We start from the raw sequence: 22906 nt of genomic DNA on the forward strand, positions 1-22906 counted from the left end.
TCATCCCTGCGATCTTCGGGGCCGCACCCCACGCTCGGTGTGTGCTGGCTGCTCATAGAGGAACGTGGCCCGAGGCCCAGTTTTCGCAGCGACTGGCTGCAAGTCCCACAAGCAGCAAAAATCGGCAGCGCGGGGGTTGCACTCCGGGATCGCTCGCCCCGCCGTGTCTCCCGGCGGGCCGCACCAGTTTCCGGCGCGCCGCAGGGGCGAGCGCGTGCAGGGGAGTGGGGGTGGCGGCTGACCGCTCCGGGTCCCAGCGCCTTCCGCATCCCCGCCCGCAGGACCCGCCCCTCAACAGACCCCGCCCCTCGCAGCCCCGCCCCTCGCTTCCGGGTTTGGGGCCCCGCCCCCCCTCGCCGCGCTCCATACTTGGCGATCGCCGAGGCCTTGCGCGCTCATTGGCCGACAGCCGGCTGCGTGGGGGGCGGGCCCAGGCCGGGCAGAGGCGGGGAAGGAAGGAAGGCGGCGGCGGCGGCGGCTCGGCGCGGGGGGAGGGGGCGCTGACCCGGATGTTCACTCTCGGGCACCCGGGGAAGTGGAAGCGCCGGGCCCTGCTGCGGGGGGGAGAGCCACAGACGCCGGGACCGGGAGCGCCGCCGCCGCCGCCGCCGCCATGGTAAAGGCCTGATGGCCCCCGCCCCGGCCCGGGGCCCCGCCGGGGCTCGGACCCCTCCCGCCGCCCGGCCCGGCCCGCTGAGGGTGGGCTCCCCGGGTGGGGGAGGGGCGCGCCCGGAGCCCGGGGGGACCCCCTCCGGCTCTCGGGAGGGGGCCCGGCTGGGGGCGACCCCGGCCCCCGCCGCTGCTTCCAGCTGGACTCCACGTCCGAGTCCAGGCTGCTCTCTCCCGTAGCCCGTGCCAGACCCTTCTGGACCCGTGGTCCCGGCCGGGCACCCCCTTCGGAGACCCAGGCGTGGTCCCTCTTCCCCCCGGACCGGCCCGGCCTAGGCCCCCATACCCTGTCCCTCCGGCCCAGGCTGGGCTGTCGCTTCTTCCTCTTCCAGCCCAGGCTAGGCCTCTGTCCCCGTGCCCCCTTCTCCATGGCCTCAGTCCTCCGTCCTCCCTTCTCCGTGGCCTCTGTCCGGACCCCCAATTCTCCCCTTCTCCATGGCCTCTGCCTCCTTCTCAATGGCCTCTGTCCCCCGTCCCCCCTTTTCCATGGCCTCTGTCCCCGTCTTTCCCCCTTCTCCATGGCCTCAGTCCGGACCCCCGTTCGCCCCTTCTCCATGGCTCTAGCCCACATTTGCTCCCCTCCGTTCCGCGGCCTCAGCCTGGCTCGTCTCCTCCCTCCGCGGTCTCAAGTCTGGACCGCACTCCTGCGCTCCGGGCCCTCGCCCGGACGTCACCCCCTCCGCGCCCGCCGTCCCCCTTCCCCGGACTTCTCACCGCCCGGCCTGCGTCGGCCCCACTCTGTCCTGGGCTTGGGCCCCTCTCCCCCGCCCGGGGGCCCCCGACCCAGGTGGTCCTCTCACGTCCTCCCGGGGCGCGCCCTCCTTGCCGCCAGTGGGAAACGAAGGGCGCCCCCCGGCCCTGTTGGGGACGCGATCCCGGGGTTGCGCGGTGCTCCGGGCAGCGAGCGGGCGAGGGCAGGGCGGGCATCAGTGTGTCCGGAAGGCAGCGCGGCGCCCCGCGGGCCCTCCCCCGCGACCGCCGCCTGGGCGCCGGGGGGCGCGGGACTAGCGGAGCGCTCTGTCGGGGTCCGCAGGGCGCCTGGGGTGTGCGCGCGAGCCGAGGGGTGAGGGCGGGGGAGCCGCGGGGCCGGGGATGAGCGCACAATCGCCCTTGTGAGGCCGCCGCCTTTGGGGACCCCCCCGGGCTCCGAGGCCAGCAGACGGCCCGGACACGATGCACCCCTGCAGACGCAGCCTCCCTTTCCCCCTCAACTGTCAACTCGTGAAGGTTGGAACTGCAGATTATGGAGGTGCCTCGGACCAGGTGAGCCGCCGCTGGCTCCGCTCTGCTGTTTGTTTTGGTAATGAAGGCAGCTGCTCGGCGCTGCCGAGGTTTCACCTAGGCCCCCCATCGGCCAGCCCTCCACTTTTGGAACCTTCTTGCCGGGCAGGCCCAGCACCCAGATTGGAAGGGCCAGAGGGCTTCTGCCTCAAGTGGCCAAGGAGCCTTGGGCGAGTGGACTGAACGTTCAGGCTGGGGGCAGGCAGATGTTTGCATGTGGACTTTGGGCCCCAAAGGATTTTGAGCTCTCGGTTCCTTGTTTAAGGAAGAGATGTTGCTGCTGAACTAGGGTGACTAATTCAGAGCAGCTCGGTTTTTTCTTAACGCCTTCCTGTATGGTGATGATGAAAAACGTGGTCCTTGTGATTGGCCTTCTCTGATAGCATCGGTGGAGAACTGACTGCAGGGGAGGTGGCCCAACCCCAGGCCTGGGTGGGGAAGGACTTCTCCAGGACAGTTCTGGGTGAGGACTCAGAGGGAGGTTTTGTACATTTGCTGTTAGGGCAGAGGCGGGGAGGAGGGTTGGCGTGGCCAGTGGACCTGCTCACGGCAGCATCTCTGGCTGTTTGGGGGTCGGGTGCAGTGGGGAGCATCTTGCCTTGGCCTGAGCCCCAGAGGTGATGGAAGGATGCCTGTAATGACCCAGAAGGGACCGGATGATACTTGAGGCTCCTGAGCATCCTGTATTTGGGTCTTACTTAGATAATCTGAAAGGATCATGGGAGGAGTGGCGGGAAAAGGCCTTTTCTGGAAGGGTGGGTGGGGCTACTAGGTGCCAGGCCCTTAACCCACCCAGGGCCTTGTGAGGCAGTTACTGTCCCCATTTTACACGGGAAGAAGCTGGGGTTCAGACAGTGGGATAACTTAAGTAAAGATGCTGTTTAGTTGACAGAGGGCTCTGACTGCATCCTTCCCATTGTCCCAGGCTGCTTGTGTGTTGAGGATGTGAAGGACACTGTTTAGAAAACAGTGAGGATGGTCATTCAGATATGGGGACGGGGGAGCAGCACTGACTGGCTACTGACGCGGTCCTGGTCGTTTGCACAGGGATATCGTTTCATAGTGAAACAGTGATGATGTGATGCAGGCTTACTTGACGTGAACTCTCTCAGGGCAGGGAGTTTTGTCTTTTGTTTTGCCTGTCTATATCCCTGGGGCCTAGAACAGTACCTGGCACTGAAGGAAATAGCTCGGAGTGTTCCCTTTTGGGGCGTGTCTTGAACTTAGCCATTTGGATTTCATTCTCATGGTCTTAATAACTTGTTCTTAGTATCCCCCTAGGCTTGTAAGTAATTTCTGACTGCTTATTGTTCAGTTTCTTCCTTGCTTGAATATTCTGACTAATAAACCAACATAGACCAGTTGGGATAGGGCAGAAATGGTGGTGTAGGGTTGCATAATAGGTAAATTAATTAAGACCATTGTGTTTTTTATTTTCGTAGGTTTGATGGTAGAGAAACCAGCTAGTTCTCAGTTATCTAACTTAGAAGGAAATAGCAGTTTGAGAATCTAAAATACTTTGGACTTTGGAGAAAATGCCATGATTTTTGTTGGCATCAGTTATAAATGCATAGGCAAATAGAATTTCTTTGCATTCTCTTAGCAGGTAATAATCTCACTATTGTAAGTGCTTTATAGTTACAGAGCACTTTTCCTTGCCCAGCTCTAACTTCTAATGTAGGAATTATTGTTAATTTAGAATTATGATTCTGGTGCTGGGTGGTGGGGCTGCAGCATGCAGGGATGGGCCGGGCCCCCTCCGGAGTTGTCCCTCCAGCTCCCACATGGTTTGGCCTGACAGGAGAGGAGAGGAGAAGCCTGTTGTACTGTGACAAGGGGAAACCATACTGTTGGTGTCTTGGCTGGTCTCCTGTAGGTGAGACACACAGCTCAGACCCCACATGTATATACAGCCTTGTTCATTTCAACCCAGCTGGATGTTCTTTGGTGGAATCCTTCAAAAAAGTGGCCCACGGTTGATCAGTTGGCTTGAGATGAAGGAGATTCTAAACCATCTGACTGAAGCACATATTCCTGTTTATAACCCAGAACTCCTATTCTTTTATGTCCCCTGGGGGAGGGGAGGGGACAGATGACTGGCGCACAGGGAAATGGTGGCTGGGCAGGTCCTTTGAACGTTGAGACTCTTGCTTCTTAGGGAAATGCATGCCATCAAGCAGAGTGGGGTGTGAGGGGGTGCTGGGAGCTAACAGGTAAGATTAATACACTGTACACAGCATGCGTATGAGGGGCTTTCTGTGTGCTGGTCTGTGTACTGGGGACAGGATCATACAGTGAACAAGACAGACAGGTCCATGCCTTCACAGCTTGCGTTACTTGGCCGGGAGGCATGTCACTCTTACCTGAAGTTTAAGGAAGCAGAGCCTTGATTAATATAGCTGCGAACACACTTGCATGAGGTGATGTGGGAGACTTAAGAGAAGGTTGGAGCTTGTGCCAGGCTTCAGCCCTGGCCTTGGGATGTGCACCCGCCCTTGAGATGGCACTGGCCCCACAGTCTGTCCCCTGCAGACCGGAAGCTCTCCCAGCGGGGAAGGTAACCTTGTGCCCTGGAAATCCAGCCCTTCTCTTCTGGGTAGTGACCACTGATTGAGGATCTGCCGTCATCCAAGAAACCTGACTTAGGTCTTGCCTCATCCCCGGATGGACGCTGGAGAGGCTGAGTGACTGGTGTGAGTGCTGGATCTGGGACTCAGGTGTGGGTCCACCCATCCCCTGTGCTGAACATTCACTCAGTTCCTAAGAAACTACGAGCAGCAGGGACCCCAGTACAGACTCTGGTCCCATTTTTCCTTGTGGTGGATCCTGCCAGTGAGAGAGTGGGGCATGGACGTCCAAAGTGTGCAGAATCTCCCACGAACACACTTGCATAAGACCGGCGAGGGACTTGGCTGGTGGTCCGGGGCTAAGACTCCACACTCCCAAGGCAGGGGGCCTGGGTTCCATCCCTGGTCAGGTAGATCCCACGAGCTGCAGCTAAGAGATCGTGAAGTGAAAGTCGCTCAGTTGTATCAGATTCTTTGTATCCATGGAATTAACCAGGCCAGAATACTGGAGTAGGTATCCTTTTTCCTTCTCCAGGGGATTTTCCCAACCCAGGGATCGAACCCAGGTCTCCCGCATTGCAGGTGGATTCTTTTCCAGCTGAGCCACAACGCCGCAACCAAAGATCCCGCACACTGCAACGAAGATTCAGGATCCCAAGAACTGCAACTAGGATCCCGGTGCAGCCAAATTTAAAAAAAAAAGATCAGTAAGAGCCATGCCGTTTCTGAATCTAGGCTTTTAGAGATCAGGTCTCTGGGGTGAGGAGGTGGAGGCTTGCCTGCTGCGGGAGCTCTGGCCCTCTTGCAGCAGCCCCACTAGGAAGGTCCATCCAGCCTTAGGAGGGAGGCAGCATCGCATGCAGACTTAGGAGCCAGACAGCCTTTGGGATAACAGTACCTCCTCATAAGGCTTTTATGAGGATTAAATGAGATAATACTCTTCAAATGCTTTTCGGCACATAATTAACATGCATCATGACTATTGCTGTCGCCATTTAACAGATGGGCGTCAGAGGGGTGAGCGGTTCGTCTGTCTAGCTACTAAGTGGAGGAACCAAGTTTTCTGGTTTCCGAGGTAGACCCCTTTCCTCTACTCTTTCCAGCCTGGTGAAGGCAGATATGAAGTTTGTTTGGCTTTGGGCTGTGTCTTGAACAAAGCACGTCGCTGGCAGGGTCTGAGGCTCTGCTCCACCACAGTGGACCAGGCGCTGTGTGCTCCAGATACCACATGGTGCCGTGGCCTGATGCTGTGTCTCGGGCTCTAGATACCTGGTCTGTGCCCGGTGGAGCCCCCCGTGAACGGAGTCTGTGCCTTCTGCCACACCTGTGAGCCTGTGAGCTCCTCGAGGGCAGACACCTTGTCTGTTTGGGTCCCACCAAGAACCCACACTTCCCATGGTGCTCCTGGCACTTGGTGAGCGCCTCATAGATGCAGGATGAGCAAGTGGTGGTTGCTGAGAGGGGGCTGCTCCCCAGGACATGGGCTCTGAGGTTTGGCAGATGGGTGAGGAGTCCTATTTCTGCAACTCAGTATGTGACCAAAGCGAGGATCGTACTCTCCTTCGACAGGCAGAGCGAGAGCCGCATTTTATAGGGATCCGGGGAGAAAGAGGTGGACATTGTAACGTGCTTAACCCATGCTTGGCGCACAGCGCGTGGTCGCCGTGCTTCTCGTTTGCTTTGTCCTGTGCCCTCCACATAAGGACGTGAATTGCCCTGATCCCCATGCTCGGGTCCAGTAGGGGAGGCCAGGTGCACCCAGAGAGCTAAGTGCCGCCGGAAGGAAGCAGAGGAGAGGCTCAGCGGGCCCCGCGTCTGTCCATCCCTGCGGGCTTGCCTTGCAGTCCGCTGCCTGCTCCACACCCTGCTGACCACACCAGGCAGCCTTGGTGGGGACGGGGTGGGCTGAGGCCCGGAGAGACCATGACCAGGTGGAGAAGAAGGGGTGGGGTGCAGGGGCCTGGAACAAGAGCAGAGGTCAGGGTGATAGTCACCTGGCGAGTTTGGGGACCAGCTGCAGAGTGCACGGCCGGGGTGGGGGAGCCTCGGTCTCAGGAGGGAGTTGTGGAGCGCCTGAGTTGCTAAGCTAAGGAGTTTGCATTTGATCTGGGACAGCATGGAGCCAAGTTAGAGTTTTGACAGGGCAGGTGGAAATTGGAGGAGGCTGGCAGAGTCGTGGTATTTTAGGAAGAGGCATCTGGTGGTGGTGTGCAGCCGGGAGGGAGGCGTTTACAAGCATCACCCTGCAAGGTTCTCAGGGTCCCGGCTGCCGAGTGGCTGCGGGGAGGAAAAAGGAAGGGGTGGGGTGAGAAAGATGAAGATAGGAAAGCTGTGAGCCGTCGTGATTGATCATGTCTGGGCTGCGGGAAACCTGTCCTGGAGCTGCCCTGTTCAAGCATTTGGACAGGATGCTTTATCACTGACCCAACAGCTATTTCTGGGCAGTTTAAATCCTAGATAGTGGTGTCTGCAAAACCTTGATATCCTCCTCATGCCTGAACTGGGGTTTCGGTCTGGTTAGCCTGGGGACCCAACCGCCCAGCCCTCTCTGCCTCTGTGGTGGCACCGAGTCCCACTCAGGCTGTGCGACCCTCACGTCTCCTGCATCACCTGGCCCACCAGCCCCCGGGGCCTGAGCTCTGGGTACCAGGCGCCTCTGTCACTCGTGACTTTTTCCATAGGGTCATTCATTCCCTGGATGCTTACCCAATAGTCAGACCTATAGAAGGTGACTCCTAAGCAGAGGAGGCAGATAAAAACAGGCTGGTCTGAGATTGTGCCTGACTGGGTCATCACCTGGTCCCTCTCCCCCCCCCACCCCCCGATTTCAGACAGCTCTGAACACCTCTGAGAGGAACCTTCCTCTGCAACTATTTCTTCCAAGGCCGCAGCAGCCCTGGCTGTTTGTCCACCTGCCTCGTGGCGGTTATTGTGAGGACTGAGTGAGTTTACACGTGGAGAGGGTAGAAGGTGCCCAGTACTCTGTCGGTACAGCAGGACTGATTACGTTACTAACATCGATGGTTGAGAGGTGTTTTACTTAACCTCCAGGCCGCCTGGGAGCTAAGTGGTAGTGGCCTCGATTCTCTTGAGACCCCGGAGAGGCAGAGGCCCTCGCCGTCGCCTGGCGATTGGAAGGGCTTCCAGCCCCGTGCTTTCTGCCCTCGAAGCTCTCACCGCACCGCAGGTCGCGAGCGCGTGTCCACTGGCTCGGCCCGACCGTCTCCACCCACTGCTTAAGCCGCTCTGCAAAGCTTCCTCTTCTGGCGTGGAACTTGGCGGGCCCTTCAGAGTTAGGATCTGCTCGGAAATCCGTATTAGATTAGTGTTACCTGGACTTAGCATCTCAGAGGTTTCCCTAAGATTTGGGCGGAGGACTCAGTGTAGGTACTAAGTGAAGTATCTTCAGTGTAAAAAGTGAGGGTCTGTCAAGATGCTTTTGCGCGCACCCTTTCTGCCGGGGTCCGTGACAAGCAGCGTCCCCTTGGGAGGTACCAGGGGCTCTCCCCCTTGGCGGCGGCGGCGAGAGAGGCAGACAGGTCGGGTGTGGCTTGTTCACAGGGCCTGCTGCCCCTTGAGGCGTCTCCCTGAGTCTGCGGCCCTGAAGAGGCGCGTCTGATTCCGCGGGGACAGGCTTCCCACGGGCTGTCCTGGGCCCAGGAGCTCGGAGGACGAGCTTTTTACCTGCTGCACGCTCCTGCGGAGAAGTCTGATCTAAGACCCTGTGGCCCCCGAAGGAGCTCCTTTTGGGTTTGTCTCGGTCTGACCCGAGGCTTCATTTTTTTATCAGCCCCTCGCTTCTCTGCTGAGCATGGCTTGGTCAGCGCGCGGTTCCTGGAGCTGGATGCAAATGCAGCAGCGGCCGGGCTGGCCCGCTTCAGGCGCTTGGCTCTGTGAGAGTTTCTTTTCTTTTTGCCACATCACACGGCAAAGGCGGAATCTCAATTTCCTGACCGGGGCTGGAACCTGTGTCCCCTGCATTGGAAGGCAGTCTTAACCTGGACCACCAGGGAAGTCTCGCTCAGATTTTCTGACGTGCGCCGTCTTTGCCTCCTTCTGTCCCCTCCTCCAGACAACTCTTGTCTCAAGATCTCTTGCAGCCATAGGGGGTGTGGAGCCCCAATAGTCCGGGGTTTTGAGGCCTCTGACTTGGTCTCGAGGAACAGGAAACGGAGGTGCAGCGTCCCTCCGGTGAATTATCAGGTCTCCCTCCCAGACTCTCAGTCACAGAACCGCCTCCCTTCTGCCCTGGTTTCTTCTGGGTGCACAGTCACTCTCTAACTCTCTCAGCCCCAGCCCTGTGAGGTCTGTTTCCTCATCCTGCAGATAAAGCTCAGAAAGGTTTAGTAATTTGCCTAAGGGGCCCGGCCAGTTAGTGCCAGAGCCAGCGTTCAGATCCAGCCGTCCCGCTCCTGTCGGGTCAGTTCTGTGGTCCTGCCTGCTCATGCGTGGACCCACCACGTTTATCTTCTAGATGAGGAACCCGGGGCCGCGGGGCTCGCTGCGGGTCCTGCCACGGTGGCTGAAGAAGTCTGAGTTTAGGTTAGAAGTTCAGAGGGTTGGGACTTCCCTGGTGGCTAACAGTCTGCCTTGCAATGCGGGGGATTTGGATTCAAGCCCTGGGGGGTGGGGGGAGGTGCGGGGGCAAGATCCCACATGCTACTGAGCTTGAGCACCGCAACTGGAGTCTGGGCACTGCGGTGGAAGATCCCACGTGACGCGTCTGGTGAATCCGAGTGCTGCTACTCAGAGCTACATACCGAATAAGTAAATACTTAAAAAAAAAAAAAAATGTTAGGAGGGCTCTTTGGTGCAGGGTATAGAAAATGAAAGCAGCTGGAAGCTCCTGAGCCATGGTCTGCTTCCAGAAAGATGCCTGCTGAGCCTGCAGGTTAGGTGTGTCTCATCTGCCCTCCTTAGGGGGCACCTGGGCATTCCGGGCAGCACTGCTGTTCTTCGTGCTCGAGGTGAGCACATCCTGGTCGCTGTGGGGTCCCTGGGCTCTTCCCTGTGAAGCCCGTCCTAGCCTGGGCACCACAGACTGGGTCAGGGTGCCTGGGAACCTGCGGGGAGAGACCATACTGTTTTAGTAGTTGTATGACTTTGAGCAGGGTGAGCTGATCACCCTCACAATGCCTGATACCTTCTGTTTCTTGTCCTCGGGAGAGAAGACAGATGCCAGTTCCTCACTCAGCTCAGAGCTGTGTGTGGTCGCCATGGTCCACTGTCTCTGGCACATGGGCCATGCTTTCATGTTGAATGGGTGAATGTCTGCTGCTGCTGCTAAGTCGCTTCAGTCGTGTCCAACTCAGTGCGACCCCATGGATGGCAGCCCACCAGGCTTCCCCGTCCCTGGATTCTCCAGGCAAGGACACTGGACTGGGTTGCCATTTCCTTCTCCAATGCATGAAAGTGAAAAGTGAAAGTGAAGTCGCTCAGTCGTGTCCGACTCTTCGTGACCCCATGGACTGTAGCCCACCAGGCTCCTCTGCCCATGGAACTCTCCAGGCAGTCGTACTGGAATGGATTGCCATTTCCTCCTCCAGGGGATCTTCCCGACCCAAGGATTGAACCTGTGTCTCTTGCATCTCCTGCATTGCCAGAGAGGTTCTTTACCACTGTGCCACCTGGGAACTTGCCATTCTCCTAGGTCAGAAATGGCCAAATACACACATTTCACGTGGTTCAGCCTATAACAGACCAAACAAGAGGGCCGGGCACTTCCAGAGGGAGGCTTTCGAGCACGTGTCCAGGTCTCCTGTGGGACCTAAGCCCTTGGCCACACCTGGCTTCTCAGGACAGCAGCGTTGGGCTCCTAGTCGGTCAGTGTCACTTCAGGTGGGAATGACGGGAGTGGAAGGAGCCGAGCGGGTCTGCCCGTGGGGTTGGGTCTCCTGGTGCTGAAGACTGTCTGGAGGGTCCCGTGGTGGGGGATCGGGGCCGTGTGGGAAGGGCGCCCTAATGCTGCCGGCATCTGCTGCCGCTCTGCACGTGGGGGGCGCTGAGCACTTGGCCGGGTCACACAGCTGACCGTCCTTGGAGTTGGAGGCAGGCTTGATTCCCTTGAGTGGAATCTTGACCTGGTCCTTGAATCCAGGTCATCAAGGGGCAGGTTCTGGAGCTGGACTGCTAAGGTCCTGGTCCGAACCTGCAGCCTTGGGCAGCTTCCTTCACTCTCTGCCTCAGTTTCTTTGCCTCACAGTGAAATTGTGGGAATAAGAGTATTTCTGATGGGTTTTATGAGGATTACATGAGTTAATGCGTGTAAAGCCAGACGCAGGATGGCATTAACTACTATTACTAATAATACTGCATTATTATCAGTGACATGGATTTTTGGCGTGCTGTTAGAGCCGAAAGAGACTTGAAATGTGGAAACTCCCTCTGCTTTGTGTTGGAAGAAGTTTGGACTCTGTGTTTTTGTTAGTTTCCCAGAGAAGGCGTTCCTTCTTCCAGAGCTCACTGGAAACACACCCTTGTAAGCACGGGCCTTACAGGCATGCACCTGCCTCTCCATGAGCAGGTTGCTGGAAATGATCCTTTTGTTTCAGGTTATAATATAAGTCACTCCTCTGGAAAATGGCTTAATTTTTTTTTTTCTTTCTCGGCATGAGTGGCCAACTCTGGGGTGCCAGTTACATAGAGCGTCCAGAGCCTCCGAGGGGAGCAGGGCAGGGTACTAATCGGTGGGACTCGTCGCCCCGCCCCCCATGCCCCTGGATGTTCTGATCATCTTCTCCTTTTCTGAAGGTGGCAGGTTTTCGCAGGGGCTCTCAGCTGCCACTAAGCAGTGTTGCATTTGTGAACTTCTGCAGACCTGCCAGACGTCACTGCCTCAGGGATTTCATGTTTGATTTTTAAGGACGTGTGTTTGATTTTAAGGTGTGTGGAGTGTTGGGGTTTAGGAGTATAAGAAGGAGGCACAATAAAAGAGAATGGAGGGAAAAATGATCATTGGAAGGCAGTCTGGTGTAGTATAGTGGAAGGGAGACCCCTGAATCTTGTCTTCTCAGGGACGGTGTGAGCTCGAACTACCTACTTACTCTCTGGGCCTCAACTTTTCCTCATCAGTGAAGTGGACATAATGTCCTGCTCTTCTCAGAGGAATAAATAAGAATAACGCGTCGCTGAAGCTCAGGCCTCGTACGATGCCGCCTTGTTATGCATAGGAATCTCAGCTTTTGTCTTGCAAATTAGCGCCGCTCCACTGGGAAGAGAATTGCATGGCTCTAGAAATCCCTGTACTAAGGAATACCCTAAATCTAAGACGCTGGTGTCCTCATGATCCTGAGGCGAGTCCTGACCTCCAGCGTCCCCAGGGCTGGCTCTGGCTGGGCAGTCCTCCCTCCGTACGCTGGCTTAGATAGAGGATTTATTGCGCGCAGGGAGCTGCGTGAGGCCAGCCTCTCTGCGCTGAGCGTTGCGGGCACCGCCTTCTGTGACGCATGCCCGGGCCCTGGTCCTGCCCCTGTTGTGCAGTTGTGAAGGTGGAGGCCTCAGTGGTTAACGAACCTCGTACAGGATCACACAGCTAGTCGGGCAGGGGTGGCCTTTAAACTCCATCCTTCTGATGACAGCATCCTGCCCCCAGTGCGCACTGCAGGCTGGCCCAAGGGTGCCTTTTCACGTACGGGTTTTCTCCTCTGAAGATCTACCAAGTGTTCTTCAGCAGTTTTTGCCTTCTGCAGCTCAAGGCAGACTGTTAGCCAGCCGCCCCCAATTTGGCCCATCCGCGCCATCGGCCCTGGAGCCTTGGGTGAGCGTGCAGTAGCTGCAGTCCTTCGTTTGCAGGGAGCCTCACGTCCTGCTGGGAACTGCTGGCCCACGGAAGGTGTGGCCTCCGTTTTGAGGCCCCGGGCACCGCACCCTCTGTTCCTCCCTGCACCGTCTCCTCATCCCTGTGCATGTCTAGATGGCTCTGAGATGATGCAGCTGTCGTAAGCAAACTGGCATGGGGACTCAGAGCCAACCCACCCCTGGCTGTGCCACCCTGCAGCGGGGGCCGGAGATGAGAAATGTGCTGTAACAACAGCAGTGCTCCTAGATATCCTGCGACGGCTGGGCGTGCCAGCCACGAGAGGTAAACCCGAACGTGGCTACTGAGTGAGGCTCCTGTCCTCAGAGAGCTTCGAGCGCCGGGCTGTGCTGTCAGCACCTGTCCGTCCACAGAGTGGGCAGGGTCTCTGTGACTTCCGGTCATCTCATCAGGCACTAGATGATATTCCTGGGAATAGGTCCCATCTTCCAATTCCTTATCCACTGTGATCTCTTCATTCCTTCCTTTAAATAACCTCCTCCAAGGGCGTTTATGTCACAGCCCGCTAGAGCAGCCTTGTCCTCTTCTGCTGCTGCTAAGTTGCTTCAGTCGTGTCCGACTCTGTGCGACCCCATAGATGGCAGCCCACCAGACTTCCCCATCCCTGGGATTCTCCAGGCAAGAACACTGGAGTGGGTTGCCATTTCCTTCTCCAATGCGTGAAAGTGAAAAGTGAAAGTGAAGTCGCTCAGTTGTGTCCGACTCTTAGGGACCCCATGGACTGCTGCCCACCAGGCTCCTCCGTCCACGGGATTTTTTTTTTTTTTTTTTTTAAGAAGGAGATTGAGCTTTTATTTTTTTTAAATCAAAGTACAATTGTCAGACAACATCTATTAGTATCAAGTGTACAACATAATGATTGAGTGTTTGCATATGGCGGACTGTGGTTTCTGAACTTGCTGAATTCCAGATGGAGAGCACGCAGCAGCTCCTTGGGACTTTACTCCGGGATCCTACTTTTATTTTCATTCCATGGAATCTGCTTGGTGCACGTTGATTGTTGAGGAAGCGTTTCTTGAAATAACAGACAAGAACTTGTTGCTGTGGTCCCCAAGGAAGGGCCCGCCCATCGGTGACTAATTACCAGAACATGGACATAGAAATAGCATTCGACCTTTGTATGGTGAGCTCAGAGTGCTCTGTGAGGCTAGGCTCCTACTCGCACATCCTTGTGAAGCATTGGATTAACTGCTGACACTCTGTAAGTTGAATTCCATCACATGGCAGAATCTCTAAGGAAAGGAAAAAAAACAAAAAACAAGATGTCTAAGCCTCAAGTGATGGGCTGTGTATTGAAACAAGTGCAGCCAGATTCCAGGTCAGCTGAAGCATTGAGCAGGCCCTGAGAGTGAGTAAGGAAACGGTGGCAGGAACAGCTGTCACTTACGCACTTTACTTAGCGCTTGACATGCATTATCCTTTTAGTTCCCCGAATTTTCCTTAATCACAAGGTCCTGGGAATTTAGGACTTTAGGTAAGCTGTGCTGCTGCTGCTGCTAAGTCGCTTCAGTTGTGCCTGACTCTGTGCAACCCCATAGACAGCAGCCCACCAGGCTCCGCCATCCCTGGGATTCTCCAGGCAAGAATATTGGAGTGGGTTGCCATTTCCTTCTCCAGTGCATGAAAGTGAAAAGTGAAAGTGAAGTCACTCAGTCGTATCCAACTCCTAGCGACCCCATGGATTGCAGCCCACCAGGCTCCTCTGTCCATGGGATTTTCCAGGCAAGAGTACTGGAGTGGGGTGCCATTGCCTTCTCCGTAAGTAAGTTATACGTTGTATAAATTTAGATACTACAGATGGCTAATCAGTGGCAGAGTCCAGACTTGCACCCAGCTGCTGTGCAGTTAAAGCCGCTAGCCTTCATCTCTGCTGTGTCATGGAGTTTCATCATTCACTCGGTGCTGGTGGCTTGTCTGGATCCCACCGTGAGTCCCCAGGCACTGGGACTAGGGTCCTCCGTCTGAACGCTCTAGAATCGACTCCACGCCCTGGAGCAGGCCATTGTCTTTTCTACCACATGAACTCAGGCCCATTTGAAAACTCACCTTTGAACGTGCTTGTCCAGTGACGCATGGAAAGACCACACTTTTCAACATGACCTTGTTGAGTTCCTGTTGTTTAGTCACTTAATTGTGTCCCACTCTTTGCGACCCCACGGACTATAGCCCACCAGGCTCCTCTGTCTGTGGGATTCTCCAGGCAAGAATACTGGAGTGGGTTGCCATGCCCTCTTCCAGGGGATCTTCCTGATCCAGAGATGGAATCCAAGTCTCCTTTGTTGCAGGCAGACTCTTTACCACTGAGCTACCTGGGGAGCCCCAGGAAGTCAGTTAAAGAGTTAAAGAAGAGATCTGCGGGCAGATCCAGGTTCAAACCCGGGGCCTTTTGAGACTTTCTGTTGTGTTGCAGTGTACACAGGAGATGTGAATTGCAGTGACAAAACGCTGGAGAAAATGTAGATTGAAAGATAGGAAGTAGAAAGTATTGTAGATAGAAAGATTGAAAAACGGTGGTGTGTCTCTTCAGTGGGACGTGATGTCTATCTACACATACACGTATGTGTGTTGTGTGTATTTGTCTCCCCTCCTTTTGAGTCACTTACGCTAACTCCTCAGGAGTGGGACCGCAGGGCTGAAGAGGACCCACGTTTTCCTCTGCACCCGGCCTTCCCGGCACTTCGCTGTGGGAGCTGCCGTAGCTTCTGCCTCCCTGGCTGGCCCTTGGGGCCCTCTGATCTGACCGGTTGAGAGTGCTCTTTGCTTTCCTGCAGAGTAGCCCAATCTAGTGTTTGCCTTCTAGATGGTTTTGCTACCTCTCTCTCCATGTAGAACTGTTCAGTTTTCTTTGAGTTGCTTCATCTTTTCAACTTGAATTATTTAAGCGGAAGGATTTCCCTGGTGGTCCAGTGGGTAAGATTCCGTGCTCCCAATGCGGGGGCCAGAGTTCGATCCCTGGTCAGGGAACTAGATCCCACATGCTGCAACTAAAGGTCCCAGGTGCCACAACTGAGACTGGGCACAGCCAAATAAATGAATATTTTTAAAGAAAGACAAAAAAAGGAGTTACTTAAGGGGAAGCTTTGTCCTTACATAAGTGGAAGACTAATAGTAATTGCCCTGAGTAGAAGGTACACGTTAAACAAACCTGAGTGACTGTGGTGTGGGGGGTGCAGCATCTGTAGACCAGCTGCGTTGGTGCCCACTGGTGTCCGGTGCCTTCCTGGCTCTGGCCTCCGGAGACCCCGGGGGAGGGAAGATGGTGGCGGGCAGGGGTGTGTGCAGGGGCCCTGAAGGAGGTGTTCGGCTGGGAGCCGTCAGGGAGGGGCCCCCGGGGAGAGGTCCAGGAAGAGAGCTCTCCTTTGCCAGAAGGACGGGGGCAGGTCCCGAGGACAGTGGGTGCCCGGACGCGGAAGTCACGTTCAGAGACCCTGACAGCAGCATCGCGTCCCCGGAGCCAGGAGGGTGGGCGAGCTCGGCGCAGAGGCCGGGCGCCCTGTAGGGCAGGCCTGCGCGTGAGGGGGGCTCGGGGGTGCCCGGTCCCTTTTAGCACCCTTTGTAGCCTGACCGGACGGCAGCCCAGCAGTCGGCTTGCCTTCCTTGGGTGTCATTTGCTGCCGGCTCCCTCCACCCCCGCCACCTCTCAACCCAGCCTTCCGGGCGCTGGGTGCTGGGGTGGGCCCGGGGCTCAGGGCGGAGAGACAGGCGGGCCCAGCCCAAGCTGCCCGTGGGCTAGCGGAGGAGAGGGGGCCGTCTGGATGGCCATGGGCACCAGCGGCAGGGGCCCGGGGAGGCGTCCCCTCCGCTCGACATCCCTTTGGAACCTGGCATCACTGTGAAAGTTTTTTTGTCCTGTTTTCTCTTTTGTATGAAAGGAACACGTTTGGGGTCCCCCTCGGGGCCCCTGTGCTGAGGACTTGGCACTTTGATTGCTGTGGACCCCTCAGTTCAGTCCCTGGTCAGGGACCAAGATCCCACAAGCTGGATGGCACGGCCAAATAAATCATGTGCTCATTCCAGAAAAGCTGGAAAACAGAAAAGGAGGGAAAAATGTGCCCATAATCTTACTTGCCAACAGCTACTCCTCACCTTTTGGTATGTCCGTTCAGCAGCTTTGTCTCTGTACAGGTTAAAGGTTTTTCCTGTGATTGAGTTCATACTGGTCTGTGATATGTTTCTACAATGTCTGTTTGATTTGTGACCGTGTCGGTTCTTAGTTGTCGCATGTGGAATCTTTGCTGTGACACGGGGCTTGTCTCGAGTTGGCCTCTCACGGGCTCCAGGGCGCCAGGGTCAGCAGCTGTGGCTCACAAGCTTAGCTGTCCCAGAGCACGTGGGGCCTTAGTTCCCTGACCAGGGTTCGAACTCGTGTCCCCTGTATTGGCAGGCAGATTCTTAACCACTGGACCATCAGGAGTTCCCCTGGGTTAATTTTATATTCTGCTTTTTTCCTTACAAGATTTTCTTGTTTATGAACCCTTCAAGAACATTTTAAATGACTAATATTTTGACTGGTTGATACAGTCATTTGGTTAACCATTACCCTAGAGTTGGACTTCCCTGGTGGCTCAGCTGGTAAAGAATCCACCTGCAGTGCAGGAGACCTGGGTTCGATCCCTGGGTTTGGAAGATCCCTGCAGAAGGGAAAGGCACTCCAGTATCCTGGCCTGGAGAATTCCATGGACTGGATAGTTCATGGGGTCGCAGAGTCAGACGCGACTGAGCGACTTTCACTCTTAAGAGTCGGACACTTGGGGGTTCTAGGTTTTCTCTGTGTGTCGCTCTGCGCTGAGGGTCTTTGTCCATCTCTGTTGTTTTTCCTGCTCTGTTCTGACTGCTCCAGTAGCCTGTGTCTGAAGGTGTGGACCAGCTCTCCTTGCCCGGGTGTATACAGTGTTCTTGTTGCTTTGGGCTTTCATTCTGTAAAGTCACCACCAACACTGACTAAGCAAATCCTGAACCGTTGCTCCCAGGGGAGCACGGTAAGGTTCCTGGGATGGTCTGGTGAAATTTTTGTCGTCTGATCGTTACATAACCAGGGAAGACAAATATTGCGTAGTATCACTTATATGGGGAGTCTTAAAAGAAAAATCAGATTCCTAGAAACAGAGTAGAAAGTTGGTTGTCATGGGTCAGGAGTCGGGGAAAGTAGGGAGAGGTGGGTAAAAAGGATTTGAGTTTCAGCTCTGAGATGAGGCGCTAATGTGAAACATTAAAAATATTTTTTTTCCCCTGATTTTTGTGTGTTTCTGCTTAAGGACACCTTACTTCATATATATTGCTGACTCATCACTGAAGCCAGGGCCGACAGCTTGTCCATCGCGCGTTTTCTCTGTAAGCACATCTCAGCCCTTCTATCCTTGGGACGCTGGACAGTTTAAAAACTGCACGGGGCTGTTTTTAAACAACAGAGTCCACAACGAGGCGGAAAGTGTGCGCGGAAAGGTGTGAGAAGCGCTGCGTTTACAGTGGAGAGCTGCACCTAGAAGGGCAGAGGTCGCCTCGTTCACACTCGGCTGGGTTCACACTCGGCTGGGTTCACACTTGGCTGGGTCGGGCGCGTTGGGGGTCTGGGATTCTTCTCCACTCTGCATGTGTCTGGGTGACCCCACCAGTGGCCCCAAGGGTTCATTTGGGGGTTACGCATACATTTTAGCCAGTGGGTAAATTTGCAGGATGGAACTCGAGTTCAAAACAATCGCCGATTCCTGCCAGCTGCCCAGCGAGCCTGGGCTGTGGCCGTGTTGTACCTGCCTGGGGAGGGAGATGTAGTTACAGTGAGGAGGCTTTAAAAATAAGACTTTAGTAGAGTTCTTCCACATGTTTTGATTTTTTTTTTTTTTGGTTGGTGGGTGGTGTGGAGGGAAGAATAATCCCTATGAGTATTTGATACTTATTTTTCTGCTTAATCAGTGAGTCTCAAAGTCTGATAAGATCTGATGAGACTTTGCTAGTCACCCTGTTCCCTGTCTTAGAACAGGTGTGCTCTTGTCTTAGAGGAGGCCCGGCTACCGCATGACCGTGAGGCCCTTTGTGTCGGTTGTATTTATTTATCGATTTGCCTCTGTTGGGTCTTAGTTGCATTTGGGGTCTTAGTTCCTGAACCAGGGATTTAACCCACAGCCCCTACACTGGAAGGTGGGTTCTTAGCCACTGGATCACCAGGGAAGTCCCTCCCCGGTGATTTCAGGCGAGACCCCCACTCGTCAGACCCACGGGTGGGGGACAGATGGCACTCCAGGGCCGCCGCTGCCCTGCAGTGTTTCTGGCTGCACTGCTGAGCCTCTGGTGCTGATGTGGAGACGTGTGATCCGAATTGTCCTTTAGACCAAAGCAGCCTGGTAATTCGGGCTTTCCTAGCAGAAGAGAAAGGAGAGTCATTGAGGTGAGGAAAGGGCTCAGACACTGACAGCTGGCTCTGGGGTAGGGAGCAGAGGGCGGTCACCTTGACAGTAGTCTCTTGAGTTGGGGGGTCTATAGGATGCAGGACCTTGACTCCCCCGACTGGGCTGACACTTGATGTTTGGGGTGGCTCTACAGGAGTTGGGGGATGAGACGGGAGGAGTGGGGCACTTTGTCCTCCGCTGCAGGGCCCTGGTCCTGGTGCAGGAGCCGGGTCACCTGTGGGGACCACAGCAGGACTCCGCACCTCTGCTGTTCCTCTGGCTTCCTCCATTCTCCCTTCTTTCTGTTTCTTCCTTTCCTTTTATTCTTGCTTGCTTTAATCTGCCCCCGGATGAGCCCAGGATGGTGGAGACGTGTTCCCCTACTTGACTGTCTACCAGCGCAGTTTATTATCTCTGTAATGTTTTTCTTTAAATTGTCTTGAGCCTAACACCTCAGTCAACTTGAAGCAGAAACATCTATGAAATCACACTTTTGATGTGCTTAGTTATATTTTTCCCATGCATATTAAAAATAGGTAAACCACTAAACTGCATTGGTCCGTATCCCTTCTGACACACCTTTCTCAAACCCCGCTGACCTGTATACCATGCTCTGGAAAGTGCTGGAGTGGCAGAAAGAGCACTTGCTCCGGGAGTCTGGAACCCTGACTGCATCTTGGCTCCTGACCCGCTGTGTGATGTTGACCTGTTCCCCTCCTGCCTCCTGGCCTCATTTGCTTCCCATTGGACTCAAGAGCCTGGGTGCCTCCGGGCTCAGGAGTTGAAAGGATGCAGGCCAGTGGTGCCGCCATGGTTTCCTAGCCCCTCTGACAGCCGCTCAGGACTCTGACGTGGTCATGTAATTGATTTGTTCAAAGAAGTAGAGACTTTTAAAACACTGGAGTTCGGGAACAGTTTGTCTTCAAATGGGCTTCCTGTTTTTATTTGGGTTTCGGTGGTCACTGCTCGGTAGCAGGGAGGAAGGAAGCAGCTTGTTCAAGGGTGCAGAGAGAGGGTTGTGACCCTTCCATCCATCTGGCTCCACCTCCCTGATGTGGGAATCTAAGACCCTCCTGGCAGGGCTCTCGCTGCAGAGGAGGCCAGATGCATCGAGCCGTGTGGTGTCTGATGTGGGTTCCCTGCCCGCCCTCAGCCCACGTGGTGTAGACCTCAGTGTTGCCTCTGTCCTGGGAGCAGAGTGGTTCTTGGACAGCCGTGTAAAGCTTGGCTTCTGGAGCCGGACTGCCTGGGTTTCGGTTCTCGCTGCTCCACTTTTAGCTGTGCTGCTCGGGGCTTCGTGTGACTCTCTGGGACTAGTTCCTCATCACGGGGTCTTTTGGAGACACTTTGGTACCTAGCAGGCAGTGAGGGCTCCGTTCATGCTGTTGATTTACCCTAATGGGACGATGCTGTCCAATTGAGGAGCAGCAGCTGGGATACAGGAAGTGCCCGGGAAATGGTGGCTGTGGCTTTCTAACCTGTGGCAGGAGGCCTGGTGTTCCACCCCCGACTCCTGTTGGGTGAGACCTTTCCTCCTCCCCACCCCTACCTGCTCTAAGCCTTTCGTGTCTGTAACCCTCCAACAGGAGCCCCGTGTTAGACCCACCGGCCCATCTGAGCCTGCGCACAAAGCCCTCCTCTACATTTGGCTGGAAAAGAATTGTAACTCAGTTTTGGAAAGGGCAGTACAGTCATAACCTCCAGAAATAAAAATACGTGGCTAAAACGTTGTGTGGTGAAAAATCTCACTCTTGTTCTCCTCCAGCTTGCCCCTCCCTTCCTAAATCCTTGAGCCCTGGGTAACACTGCTAATATTTCTAGGGTCTCTTGAAGGCATTATTTACATACAGTAAAACTCACCAGTTTTAAGTGTCCATCTTAATGAGTTTCATTAATAATTCCATAACCACTCCCACAGTCAAGTTACAGAACAGTCCCCCACCCCAAAAAGTTCTCTCAAAAAGCTCACACCCTCCCCACTTCCCTGGGCAACTCTGTTCTGCCTTTTCTGTAATTTCATAGAAATGGAATCATAGTACATAGACTTGTGCTTGATCGATTTCACTTAGCATGGTTTTTCTTTTGAAAAATTTCCGTGTTGTTGCATATATTGCTGTTTTGTTCCTTTTTAGAGCTGCATGGGACTCTGTAGTATCCCAAAATGAAAGTGAAGTCGCTCACTTGTGTCCGAGTCTTTGTGACCCCATGGGCTGTAACCTACCAGGCTCCTCTCTGTCCATGGCATTTTCCAGACGAGTACTGGAGTGGGTTGCCATTTCCTTCTCCAGGGGATCTTCCCGACCCAGGGATCGAACCAGGGTCTCCTGCGTTGCAGGTGGACGCTTTCCGTCTGAGCCACGGGTGGGAACCAGCAGTGCCCCGTGGTTGGGTAAGTCAGTGTGCCCGTTCACCAGTTGGTGGACGTTAGGTGGTGTTTCCAGGTTTGGGATGTTATGAATAGTTCTGTTATAAATCTTCAGGGGTGAGTTTTTGTGTAGCTATGTTTTTTTTTCTGTTCTTGTGTTTTTCAGCATGACAAATACGAATAAATTCTGTTCCTCCCCCACTTTTTACGTAAAGGGTGAACTATTCTAAAGACACTTCTGGCGCCCTGTGTTTCTTGAATGGGCCCAAATACCACGTGGGGAGATCCCTGTCCAGTCTCTGATTTGTCCTGTGTGCTGGTGTCCTCGGAACTAAGGCTGCAGAGCTGTCTTCCTGCCTCCTGGGTGGGGTGGCGGCCTGGCCTGCTGGGAGCTCGGTGGGTGTGGCTGCAGAGAGGGTGACCGTGAGGTTCTGCTGGGCCTCGACGGGGTCACGTGAGTGCTTTGGCATCAGAATTGTGAAGGAAATTAGCTTGTGCACCAATCACATCCTGTTGCAAAACCACAGATGGTTAGCAGAGGTAATGCCCACCCTTTTTTTCTGTGTAAGTGAGGCTAGATGAGGGGCTGGTGGACCTGTTTTGAAGAAAGTTCCGTTTACTAATATGGAGGACAGTGGTGCAAATTATGTGTTTGTTCGGGACTCCTTTTACTAAAGACACAGTTTCACTTGTCCCTGGTCCCCACTGCTTTCCGGACTTCAGCATCCCTCCTTCCCCCAAGGATATACTGTTGTGATTTTTCTGAGGGAGATTAGGCTCCATGGAATGTGCAGATTTGCATAAAAAAAGAAGGCTGTTGAGGTCTTTCCCTTCTTATTTTCTGGTAGTGTTGTTAGTAGACAACAGGATTTAAGAAACTAAATCCACTGTTTAAGTAAAGGTATATATTGCCAAGAAGTCTTCTGCAGCTGTATTGGCAACGAGAAGTGCATCAGGGTGGTGCTGAAAGTGTTCTTTGTCTGGGTGGTGGTGGTTGTTCAGTTCCTAAGTTGTGTCTGACTCTTCGTGACTCCATGAAGTGCAGCACGCCAGGCTTCCCTGTCCTTCACCATCTCCCGGAGTTTGCTCAGAATGTCTTTGTGCTGTCTTCTGATTACTAGCCACATGTGGCTCTTGGGGCTTTCCTGATGGCTCAGCTGGTAAAGAGTCCGCCTGCAGTGCGGGAGATCTGGGTTTGATCCCTGGGTTGGGAAGATCCCCTGGAGAAGAGAAAGGCTGCCCACTCTGGTCTTCTGGCTGGGAGAATTCCATGAACTGTATAGTCTACGAGGTTGCAAAGAGCCGGACACGACTGAGTGCCTTTTGCTTTGTGGCTCTTGAGCCCTTGAAATATGTCTAGTGTGATTGGGGACTGAATATTTAATTTTTAATTTAATTTTAATGAAAACTTAAACTTCAGTAACCTCATGTGGATGCTGGCTGCTGTATAGGTCAGCATGGGTCCAGAGGAATATTGACTTCCAGTGTTAAATTTTCTTTAATTAAAAAATTTATTCTAGATAGAAATCATAGAGAATACCATTTCACTGCATCTGCTTTAAGTGATTTTTAAGCAGATTAGATGGCTACGTCATTTCATTTGGGGTGTTATTTATATCACTTCAGTTCAGTCGCTCAGTCATATCCAGCTGTTTGCGATCCCATGGACTGCAACAACGCCAGGCTTCCCTGTCTATCATCAACTCCTCCAGCTTGCTGAAACTCGTGTCCATCAAGTCAGTGATGCCATCCAACCATCTCGTCCTCTGACGTCCCCTTCTCCTCCTGCCTTCAGTCTTTCCCGGCATCAGGGTCTTTTTCAGTG

General features: G+C 54.4%; 1 protein-coding gene across 3 annotated transcripts in view; it reads left to right on the plus strand.

Moving 5' to 3' along the window:
• Positions 1–454: 454 nt before the first annotated feature.
• The window catches only part of CAPZB (capping actin protein of muscle Z-line subunit beta), a 140078-nt gene continuing 117626 nt past the window's right edge, over positions 455–22906 (plus strand). Inside the window, exon 1 of one of the 3 annotated variants that reach the window (XM_070777830.1) lies at positions 455–616. In XM_070777830.1, the coding sequence (XP_070633931.1) occupies positions 614–616 (3 nt within the window). In that variant the 5' untranslated portion in view covers positions 455–613. Of the gene's footprint in view, positions 617–1808; positions 1933–22906 lie in introns of those variants that run through there. The other 2 variants (XM_070777823.1, XM_070777827.1) reach the window with 2 other exon arrangements.

Source organism: Bos indicus, chromosome 2, assembly GCF_029378745.1.
Source record: "Bos indicus isolate NIAB-ARS_2022 breed Sahiwal x Tharparkar chromosome 2, NIAB-ARS_B.indTharparkar_mat_pri_1.0, whole genome shotgun sequence".
Lineage (NCBI taxonomy): Eukaryota > Metazoa > Chordata > Mammalia > Artiodactyla > Bovidae > Bos > Bos indicus.